The sequence below is a fragment of the Thamnophis sirtalis genome, unplaced genomic scaffold (genome assembly GCF_051295495.1).
Source record: "Thamnophis sirtalis isolate CommonGarterSnake01/CBP01778 unplaced genomic scaffold, rThaSir2_p1.2 scaffold_8, whole genome shotgun sequence".
Lineage (NCBI taxonomy): Eukaryota > Metazoa > Chordata > Lepidosauria > Squamata > Natricidae > Thamnophis > Thamnophis sirtalis.
In genome coordinates this window covers 80,557,948-80,570,078 of record NW_028261388.1, presented here as the reverse complement: position 1 = coordinate 80,570,078, position 12,131 = coordinate 80,557,948, and the positions used below count along the sequence as shown (strand labels likewise).

General features: G+C 41.8%; 1 protein-coding gene across 1 annotated transcript in view; it reads right to left on the bottom strand.

Moving 5' to 3' along the window:
* The window catches only part of ANKH (ANKH inorganic pyrophosphate transport regulator), a 105,677-nt gene that overhangs the window by 28,813 nt on the left and 64,733 nt on the right, over window positions 1-12,131 (bottom strand). Inside the window, exons 2-3 of the mRNA XM_087721981.1 lie at window positions 5,336-5,552; window positions 581-699 (exon numbers count right to left, since the gene is read on the bottom strand). Of these exons, the coding sequence (XP_087578107.1) occupies window positions 581-699; window positions 5,336-5,552 (336 nt within the window). The remainder of the gene's footprint in view (window positions 1-580; window positions 700-5,335; window positions 5,553-12,131) is intronic.

Below are 12,131 nucleotides of genomic sequence, written 5' to 3'. Positions count from 1 at the left end.
AGTGGTTAAATGCAGCACTTCAGGCTACTTCAGCTGACTGCAGTTCTGCAGTTCGGCTGTTCAAATCTCACCGGCTCAGGGTTGACTCAGCCTTCCATCCTTCCGGGGTGGGTGAAATGAGGACCCGGATTGTTGTTGGGGGCAATATGCTGACTCTGTAAACCGCTTAGAGAGGGCTGAAAGCCCTAGGAAGCGGTATATAAGTCTAACTGCTATTGCTATTGCTATATTACACTATATTATATTCTAAGGGCCGAGATGGCACAGTGGTTAGAGTGCAGTACTGCAGGCCACTTCAGCTGACTGTTATCTGCAGTTCAGCAGTTCAAATCTCACCGGCTCAGGGTTGACTCAGCCTTCCATCCTTCCGAGGTGGGTGAAATGAGGACCCAGATTGTTGGGGGCAATATGCTGACTCTGTAAACCGCTTAGAGAGGGCTGAAAGCCCTATGAAGCGGTATATAAGTCTAACTGCTATTGCTATTGCTAATAAACCAAAGCTGTAAAAAAAAAACCACCCACTATTTTAAAAGATCTCTTTTAAAAGAGAACAAGGGAGCAATCTCTTCCGCAGACTTACCATGGCATCCATGAAAGGAAAAGCTGCAAGATAAAGGAATGCTTTGCGTGTTTTACTTCCCACGGAATCATCAACATGATGCAACTTGTTAATGATGTAGTATCCAAGATCACTGTATGCTGCAGAATAATAACAATAATAGGAGCAATGGGAATACTTCTGAGTAACAATAATAAGTAGCAATAGCGATGTTCAACAGTTTGGTATTTTAAGACAGAGACAAAAACAGGAGTATTTTTCCATCGGAGATGCTGAGTTTCTCTGGACAAAATCTCATTGCTTAATAGGTTGCAAAAACCTATTACAATAGAACCCCAAAATGAGGCATCACCCGTTTTTCTTCCATGAATTACAACTGATTGAAGGAAAATGAGAGTTGTTGAATGAAGTAGATTTATGCTCCTTTCTTTGCTACAATTATGTATTAGAGCCGAGGTGGCACAGTGGTTAGGGTGCAGTACTGCAGGCCACTTCAGCTGACTGTTATCTGCAGTTCAGCGGTTCTAATCTCACCAGCTCAAGGTTGACTCAGCCTTCCATCCTTCGGAGGTGGGTGAAATGAGGACCCAGACTGTGGGGGCGATATGCTGACTCTGTAAACCGCTTAGAGAGGGCTGAAAGCCCTATGAAGCAGTATATAAGTCTAACTGCTATTGCTATTGCTATTATACTATAAAGGCTCTTGACTAAAAGCAAATAAATTATCACAGGTAATTATTTAGAAACACCGTACTAATGATTTGCAAGCATCTTATTCAAGCCAATTCCTTTAAAATACACTATCTGCTACCACATAAATCAAAATAAACCTATGTTGGTTCCTAGAAGATCCATTTACTCATGATAAGATACTGGATACTTTGATTGCTCAGAATCTTCCTTTGTATCACTCATGTTTTGTTGGATGACAATTGTTTTGTCATCAATTCTGTCTCAGAATGAGTCACCATTCTACCTGTCCATAACCGTCCATTCTTCACTCCTAACTCAGGATTGCTACTCAGCTGATATGTCTTCCTCACTTATTCTTACTCAGCTCATTCAGCCTTCTCCCTGTCTCCCCTCATCCACCTTGTCTACCAGCGTTGCTGAAAGATGGTATTGTCGTATCTTAGCTGCCTAATTGGGAGCCGGGGAATATATATTTTATGATATCAAAACAGGATTGAAATATATGCATAAGATTTAGTGAATGGGTCCCTGACCTATTGGGAACTGGGCCACGCAAGGGGTGGGCAAGTGTTAGGGTGCAGTACTGCAGGCCACTTCGGCTGACTGTTATCTGCAGTTCAGCGGTTCTAATCTCACCAGCTCAAGGTTGACTCAGCCTTCCATCCTTCGGAGGTGGGTGAAATGAGGACCCAGACTGTGGGGGCGATATGCTGACTCTGTAAACCACTTAGAGAGGGCTGAAAGCCCTATGAAGCGGTATATAAGTCTAACTGCTATTGCTATTGCTATTATTTGCACCTCTTCGGGATCTATACTATACATGTGAAACATCCCCACCACCACCACAGCCACCACTGCTGCTGATCCATGGAGCCAGAAAGGTTGGGGACTGCTGATTTAGTGGATAAGGTGTATAACCATAGTTTTTCAAAAAGCTGTTATCCTCTAAGCCAGTGGTACCCAAACCTTTTGGCACCAGGGACTAGTTTTATGGAAGACAATTTTTCCACAAATTGGGAGGTGGATGGGAGGGAGGCATAGTTTCAGTTTTGCTCACTTGCCCACCACTCGCCTCCAGCTATATAGTCCTGTTCATAACAGGCCACAGACCAGTACTGGGGGTTGGCGACTTCTGCTCTAAATTATTACTGTTCTTAAAAGCATTTTGTTATTCTTTTAGGTTAGGTTTAGGTTTATTGGATTTATATGCCACCCTTCCCCCAAGGCCTCAGGGCAGCGTACAACATAAAAGAAAGCACATATTACAAAAATTAAAAGGGACATTAAATAAAGTATCCAAAAAAAAACCAATTGATATTTACAATAAAATTTTAAAAATTAAATTAAAATTAACAACCAAATTAATCCTATATTTTATTCTATTCAGGCCAGGCCGGCTTGCTGGAAAAGCCAACTTTTTAGGGTGTATCAGAAGGACCGGAGGTCAGGAATTATGTGAAGCACTGGGGGCAGCTCATTCCAGAGGGAAGGGGCTCCCGCAGAGAAGGCTCTCCCCCTGGGGGTCGCTAGCCGACACTGTCTGGCTGACGGCACCCTGAGGAGGCCAACTCTGTGGGATCGCACTGGACAGTGGGAGGCTACCGGTGGCAGTAGGTGGTCTCGCAGGTACCCTGGGGGCCTAAGCCATGGAGCGCTTTAAAGGTCATAATTAGTATCTTGAATCGCACCCGGAAGACAACCGGCAACTAGTGCAGGCTGCCTAAAAGGGGTGTAACATGGGAACACCTAGGTACCCCCATGATAACCCGTACGGCCACATTCTGGACCGGGTGCTCTTCAGGGGCAGCCTCATGTAGAGAGTGTTGCAGTAGTCCAGGCAAGAAAGGATAAGGGCATGAGTGACTGTGCACAGAGCATCCCGATCCAGAAAGGGGCACAACTGACGTATCAGACAAACCTGGTATAAGCCCCCCCTGATCACGGCCATCAGGAGCGGGTCACCCTAAACAGAGTGGCAGGGCAGTTATCTGCGGATGCAATAAGAGCGAAAAAATGTTGCCGCTTTTCTGCTTTTATCGTCACTAAGTAGGATTTAATATGAATCCTTACTAGTGTTCAATCGGATTCAGACCGGCTGGCCCCCCAACCACTCTCTAGGTGTCTTTTCCGGCGTTTCATCTCCCGGAGCTCTTCGGTAAACCAAGGAGCTACCCGGGGATTGATACCGGGTCAGAGGCTGCAAAGGCACAACGCGATCCAAGACCCCAGCGGCCGCCCTATCCCAGGCTTCCACTAGGGCTTCGGTCGAGCTGTGAGCAAGGGATTCAGGAAAAGTCCCAAGCTCCATCAAGAACCTTTCAGGGTCCATCAGGCGCCTGGGGTGGAACCATGTAGTCGGTTCCGCCTCCCTGTGGCGAGGGGTAGCAGTATGGAAGTCAAGCCTGATGAGGAAACGATCAGACCATGACAAGGGTTGGATAGAAATATCCCCTAAATCTAGATCATTCATCCACTGCCCAGAGACAAAAATCAGGTCGAGTGTGTCTCCCCTGTTATGGGTGGGGTCTTGAATTAACTAAGTTAGGTCCATAGCCGTCATGGAAGCCATGAACTCCCGAGCTGACTCGGATGTCTCACCAATGGAAGGTAGATTGAAATCCCCCAGGATCATAAGCCTGGAGAAATCAACCCAGAACCCATAACTATGTTTTAAGAAACATACTTATGAAACCAAAAGAGATTCAAGGTTAGGTGAGAAAATTACATTGAAGCCAATGGACCAATTTTCTCCGCTTTCAATATTCAAAATATTAGCTGCTTTCAAAGATCTTATCAAGGAACCGAGTACTGAATTTATTTATACTGACAAAATATCCCCACATGATTCTGATTACATTCTCTAACCAATTGTTGGCATTTTCAGCTTTGAAAAACAATGATCTCATACTATCATGACGAAAGCTACCACATCAAAAGTCACACACCACCTCAATGCTTCATCAGTTAATCTTATCACACTAGTATAATTTGAGGAAATACATGGCATGGTTAAAAATGTTATCACTCATATGGAACAAGATGCTCAATTTTATCTTTTATGTTTAATTGTTGATGCTTCGGTTAGTTTCGTTTTTAATTTCTTAAACCTGTAAGTGACGTTGAGGTTTTCCCTTACTTTAATAGGGGTCTAAAATGCTTTCACATGAATAAATGCTATTACACCATGTGTGCAAAAAGAGAGGACAGGACTTCATTCTTTCCTCTGTGACACTTAGCAGTATCCAATGTTGGATACTGGAGCCCCTTCATTTCAATTATTTAATGCCAGTTTTTATGCATTCCCTCTACCCATACATAAACTATTATTACAAAATGAAGATTACAAGGCTGTAGAGATAGAGAAATCCATTGCTGCAAGTATTTTAGTTAGCGCTTACTCTATGCCAAAATGTCACTACGTTTTTCAATACTTCTACTTCAATCTTGTTTAAATAACCGGTCAGAAATAAGGGATAAGACTCCAAGGGATAACTTGGAACCAGTGATGGGATTCAAATAATTTAACAACCAGTTCACTGCCCTAATGACCATCTGGGTAGGTGGGGCTTGGTGGTCATGTGACTGGGTGGGTGTGGCCAACTCAAGGTCACTCAGGACGATGGGCGCTTCACCTTAGCTGTTACAATGCAATAAGGGTTAACCGGAGAGGCAGTTTCTGTAAGCAGGTCAATAAAGATTAGGCTAGAAACAACACCAGAATGTTTCCTTCCTGCCTTCCTTACAGGATTAGCTCTTTAAAGTGGGGAAAAAAACAAAAGGAGATTTCTTCCAACAACCGGTTCTCTGAACTACTTAGAAAGTTACCAACCGGTTCTTCTGAATAGGTGCGAACCGGCTGAATCCCACCACTGCTTGGAACCCAAATATGTTGTTATTGGTGACAACATGAGGATGCCTGAGAGACCTGGCTTCAATCAAAATTTGGAGAGTAAGGGAGGGAATTTCTAGTTCTGGCAAAATTATAATGGACAAATGCCTAAGGAAACTGGATGAACAAAAAGAAGTTATGTGTCAGTCAATCATTTGAGCAGAAGTGCCATTTCAATAAAAAAGCAAACTTACCTATCAAGGTATGAAACACGGCAGCCACAGCACCAGCCACAACCATACACAACACTGCTTTGGTTCTGTCTCTTTTACTGTTGACAAAAACCAGACCCACGTTTTTGAAATCGCTCATCGGTCCTGTGAAAAACTTCATGAGGGAGTATGCCAAGCCATAGCTGGCCAGCATTTCCACAGCATCTTCCTTAACAGCTGCGATGCCTCTATTCAAGGCCTAAAGAGACACAAGAAAACAGAAAGGAGAAGACAATTAACGTACGCAGAATATTACTAAACATGATTCCTAATTTTTAATCAAATAAAGTAAAAAAAAAGAGACCCGTACGTTATTTTATGTGGCTCAGAAAAGGGACGGTTTCCGCATGATACGTTGGTGCGTTTCTATTTCTTTATTCATAAAATTTAAAAATATCACTATCTTCCATTTGCAATCCTCCTGTTTTCTTACCACAGAAGTCAGCAATATGGAGTAGCATAGCACCTGTTGCTCCAAAAATAAAAATGCAACCCTAAAATTCAGTCAGAGGGATAGGGCAAAATCACACATGGAACCTCAGGATATTACAGTTCTCACGTGAGATCTTAGAAGCTTTATTTTGGCAGGTCGTCAAATACATTACATCACTGGTCATCCAACCTTGGTGACTTTAAGACTTGTGGACTTCAACTCAAGCAACTCAAGTGACTTTAAGACTTGTGGACTTCAACTCAAGCAACTCAAGCAAAGCTGGCTGAGGAACTCTGGGAGTTCAAGTCCACAAGTCTTAAAGTCGCCAAGGTTGAAGACTGGCTGAGGAATTCTGGGAGTTCAAGTCCATAAGTCTTAAAGTCGCCAAGGTTGGAGACCACTGCATTACATGAGAGCATCCAAGGCCTGATAAAACTGTTACCCAAAAGTATAAACTATGTATTAAAAAAGGAAATAACATAACCATTGATACATATAAACATCTGCTTTATGAACTATGAACCTAGAAATATCCTTGTGTATTGTACCATATACCTGGTGCTCTGCTTGGTTTTTCTTAAAACAGGTATATATGTAGACAATTAGCGATACGACCTTGACACAAATACCGATAGTCCTCGACTTACAACAGTTCAATAGTGACCGTTCAAACGTACAATATTGAAAAAGCGACTTTGGTTGTTTTTCATTATTATATACCACCATTGCAGCATCCTCTTAGTCACGTGATCAAAATTCGGATGTTTGCAACTGGTTCATGGTATTGGACCTGGGTACTTGAGAGACCGCCTGCTGCCAATTACCTCCCAAAGACCCATTAGATCACACAGGGTCGGCCTCCTCCGGGTTCCGTCTACCAGCCAATGCCACCTGGCTATTACCCGGGGGAGGGCCTTCTCTGTGGCAGCGCCGGCCCTCTGGAACGAACTCCCCGCGGAGATTCGGACCCTCACCTCTCTCCAGGCCTTCCGGAAAGCCGTCAAAACCTGGCTTTGCCTGGGGTTGATGAGTTCCCCTCCCCTCTCGACTTTTGTGGTTGTGTGATTGTTGGCCATTTTAACTATGTGTATTGTGTTTTATGTTCCCCTTTCCCCTCTTTGAGTTGTTTGCCGCCCTGAGTCCCTCCCGGAGAAGGGCGGCATACAAATAAACTAAATCTGAAATCTGAATCTGAATCTGAAATCATATTTGTGACGACTGCAGTTGTCCTGGGATCATACGATCACCTTTTTACAACCTTTGAACAAGCAAAGTCAATGGGGCATCCATGCTACTAATTTTACAAGTGCAATAATTCACTCAACAACTGTGGCATGAAAGGTTGTAAAATGGGGCAAAACTCACTTAACAAATGTCTCAGTTAGCAACATAAATTTTGGTTTTCGACTGTGGTCGTAAGACGAGGGCTACCTGAACGCAAGAAACTCACATAGGCAAAGGAGGCTGATGGCATTCTTTAACCTTGTAACAAGGTTAAGGCATTTGGAAACACACTTCAGTTAAACTAAACACCGCCCTGAATCAGTGCAGACACAGCACAAGGAGGCTTGCGGAAAAATGTTAATATAGCCTATCTCAAGAAAGTGTTCAGCTAATTTGATTTTCCTTTCTCCCCAAAAGAAAATATCGTGACCCGTCAAAACCGCGCTTGACTAAACCGCGCCCGATTAAACCGCGTCGCTGACATCATCAACAGGGCGACAACAGCCAGCGCGGAGAAAGAAGGGCGCTTTAAATAGCGCTTTGAAAGCAAGCCGATTCCACTTAAGGTAAGGGTTAGGTTTAGGGTTAGGTTTAGGGTTAGGTTAAGGGTTAGGGTTAGGGTTAGGTTTAGGGTTAGGTTAAGGGTTAGGGTTAGGTTAAGGGTTAGGTTTAGGTTTAGGTTTAGGGTTAGGGTTAGGGTTAGGTTTAGGATTAGGTTTAGGGGGGTTAGGTTTAGGTTTAGGGGTTAATTTTAGGTTTAGGGTTTACAGCGTGCTTCTGTCTCCGCGCTGTTGTCGCCCTGTTGATGACGTCAGCAACGCGGTTGAGTCGAGCGCGGTTTAGTGGCAGAACCAGAAAATATATCTCAACATACAAAGTGAGGAAAACTAGCCTATTCGTAGAAATCAGTTACATTTTCCCACTCTAAAATGTTCATGAAAAATGAAAGCACGCCAACTAAACTTTATATATTAAGCATATATATTAAGCAAGCTTCTTTTGTGTGCCAGCTCCCCAGAGTTTCAATAGTGAAAAATACATTAATATTGCTTTATTCCATTATACGCACTACATGATGTTAATAAACAAAATATAAACCATTCACAAGTGCAACGTTTGTTTCCACCCACATGTAATCATTGTTTCCCCCCGTCTCGCTTGCTTTTAAAACAAAATCACTGGATTCACCCAGGAGCATTTATCTCCCTTCTATTTTCTATTTGTCTGCTGAATTTCTGGTTGGATAAAAATTTGAATTTCTGGCTGGATAAAAATTTCCCTGTTCCATGCTCTAAAGTTCTCTTAATGGTCCTTTATATATCTGTATACACTGTACCTACATTTGAGTAGTACAGTCTTTTCCATCCTCCCAACAATATGATTCAGTGTCAAAGCACATAGAAAGTGAATTTATTACTAGCAAGGTGGCAGCCTGATGCAATTCATCTGACATAATACTCTTGCTCTCTGATTGCCCAGATTTTAAAAAAAATGATTTAAGAACAGGATTTAGAGCATCAAAGCACAGAGAGAAAATGACTGACTCTTCGCATAGTATTTTGCCAACAGCTGCAGGAGAAGAGTCATACTGTAGTATGGTAAGAGAGGTGGGGAATCTATGATGCAATGGAAGAAAATAACAAGTGTTAATTTGGCTCTGACTTTACAATGACCGCAGAAGCCTTCGTGTAGAAAGTGTTCCTTTCACCTCTGGCTGCCCTGAGTTTCAAAACATTAGTTTTGAAAGAGCAAACCAGTATGTATTTCCAAGCGAAGGAAAGATGATTATTTGATGATTTTCCGGGGGAATTTAGGGATGAAAAATGCTTAAGAGAAAAAAGGGGGAAATAAATTATGAGGTATATAATTCTCCTCCCCTAACTTAAGGTACATCAGAGGGACACAAATTTGTATGAATTCAATTTGCTTCGGAAGGTTCGAGTCCTGTAGAATAAGCACTTTTTTCAATTCAGCACAACCTTAAAACTTTTGAAATTCATTGCTACAAAATTTGGAGATAGGTTATAAGCTTAAACGGTTCGCCGACAAATGCGCGCCCGACAAATGCGCGCTGACAAAACTGCCGCGACAAAACGGCGACGTTGAAAGCGCACCCACTAAAGCGAGTGGACAAATGCGCGCCGACAAAAGCGCACCATCGAAAACAACACGAAAACAAGGGTAACAACATTAACAACCCTAACCCTTCCCCTAACCTTAACCCTAACCCTAACCTAAAAACCCTAATCGCGCTTTTGTGCGTGTGCTTTCAACGTTGCCGTTTTGTTGCGGCGGTTTTGTTGGCGCGCATTTGTTGGGTCACGGCTTAAACAGCTATATAAATTCATGACAACTATAGGTTTCAGAAGGTAATTACCCACAACAGCTAAATGGAACCTCTTGTGTTCACAGAGAGCAATTATTAAATACTAGAATACAAAGCATGCCAATAGAGGACATTTGTACATATAAACCAGGGGTGGGTTTCAACCGGTTTGCGGCGGTCCCCGCGAACCGGTTGGTCGGCGAACCTGGAAGTAAGTAACTTCCGGGAACGGCGAAGGGCCCGCCCACGCGCCCGCGCTCCTTACCCGGTTTTGACGAGTTCTGCGCTTCCACGCATGCGCAGGACGCATACAGTGCCTGCGCGATCCTCCAGGAGCAGCTGGAGCATCGCACAGACGCTAGTACACACGCGTGCACTGCGCGCGTGCACGAGGACGCCGCCGGCCCCATTCCAACCGAACCGGTTGGAACGGGGCGAGAAACCCACCCGTGATATAAACATCAGAAATTGAGCAGGATACAGAGGAACCTCTGGTCATGAATGCTTCTGACCACGACCAAATCGGATTCCAACCAAAAAATTCAAATATTTTTTTTGTTTTGTGGCCGATTTTCCCTTTTGCAGCCTTTTTTTTGGGGGGGGGGAAGTGCCAAATTTCCAAAATTAGGTTCAGGTCACGACCAAATCGGGTCGTGACCAAAGTTATGGAACTAATTATGGTTGTGACCAGAGCTCCTACTGTATATTTTTAGTACCTGATTCATGAAGCATAAATAAAAAAAACAGAAATATTTGTGTTTGATTTATAACAATTCTAAAATGATTGGCCAGGAATCACATTGTAGAACTATATGACATCCTGACCTTGTGTGGCTGTTTACTCCTTGTAGGTTTTTGCTAATCATTCATCGTGAGATAATGTCTCAGCTCAGTTTTTCCAGAAGGAATAGTTCACTGGAGAAATTCTGGAAGGTCTGACACCGTAATGATGTAATGCAAAGGTTGGTTTTCCAGTGGGTGGCTACTAAAATAAACCTAACCCGGATGTTGGTTGCTGAGTTTAATTAACTACCTCCAGACAAGCCAAATGTTTTGACTGACCAGTTCAGCATTTCCTTTTTTAAAGCCAAAGAGAAAGAGCTAATAAATCAAAAATGTCAAATGTTCACTGGTATAGTCTCTAGAAAATCACTTTTTCCCCAAGCGCTGGAAAGCTGGATTAGTTCCTTGACCTCATCCAGGTTAAACTTGGAGGATACATGTCACTCCATATAATGCAGCTGTTCAGATCCTTGTCTAAATGTTTATTTTATGTGCCCAACATGGATCTCTCTTTGGGAAAAATTATTCCTCTTTGAACAAATTTTGGAATCTTACAAAGAACAGAGACTTCATGAAAATAAGAAAATAATTCTTATGATTAATAGGCATTTTACTCAGATAAAGATGTTGCAAGATAATTTAGATCCCACCGATAATATTACTTCAATCACAGGGTATACAACAAAAATAACAAAGATTTATGAAAACCAAAACAACACCCGAGGAAATATTAGTAATCCTTACTCTTGGCTACATATGGATAAAGTATTCTTGCAATGACGAAACTGACTTTTACTAATTTAAAGTGATATATACTAGCAGCTTAATATGATAAGTAATTAGATAGATAGATAGATAGATAGATAGATAGATAGATAGATAGATAGATAGATAGACAGACAGACAGACAGACAGACAGACAGACAGACAGACAGACAGACAGACGATAGGGATGGGGACAGACAGACAGACAGACAGACAAGTGATAGGGATGGGGATGGGGAGGGGGAGAGGGAGAGGGAGAGGGAGAGGGAGAGAGAGAGAGAGAGAGAGAGAGATGATAGACATAGAGATGATAGAGATAGAGATGATAGAGATAGAGATGATAGAGATAGAGATGATAGAGATAGAGAGAGAGAGAGAGAGAGAGAGAGAGATAGTTAGAGAGAGAGAGAGAGATGATAGATAGATAGATAGATAGATAGATAGATAGATAGATAGATAGATAGATAGATAGATAGATAGACAGACAGACAGACAGACAGACAGACAGACAGACAGACAGACTAGGGATAGGTATAGGGATAGAGACAGACAGACAGGGGATAGGGATAGGGATAGGGATAGAGAGAGAGAGAGAGAGAGAGAGAGAGATGAGAGAGAGAGAGAGAGAGAGAGAAAGATAGATAGATAGATAAGATAGATTAGATAGATAGATTAGATTAGATAGATTAGATAGATTAGATAGATTAGATAGATTAGATAGATTAGATAGATTAGATAGATTAGATAGATTAGATAGATTAGATAGATTAGATAGATTAGATAGATTAGATAGATAAGATAGATAGATAGATAGATAGATAGATAGATAGATAGATAGATAGATAGATAGATAGATAGATAGATATAGTTAGAGAGAGAGAGAGATGATAGATAGATGATAGATAGATAGATAGATAGATAGATAGATAGATAGATAGATAGATAGATAGATAGATAGATAGATAGATAGATATAGTTAGAGAGAGAGAGAGATGATAGATAGATGATAGATAGATAGATAGATAGATAGATAGATAGATAGATAGATAGATAGATAGATATAGTTAGAGAGAGAGAGAGATGATAGATAGATGATAGATAGATAGATAGATAGATAGATAGATAGATAGATAGATAGATAGATAGATTAGATAGATAAGATAGATAGATAGATAGATAGATAGATAGATAGATAGATAGATAGATAGATAGATAGATAGATAGATAGATAGATATAGTTAGAGAGA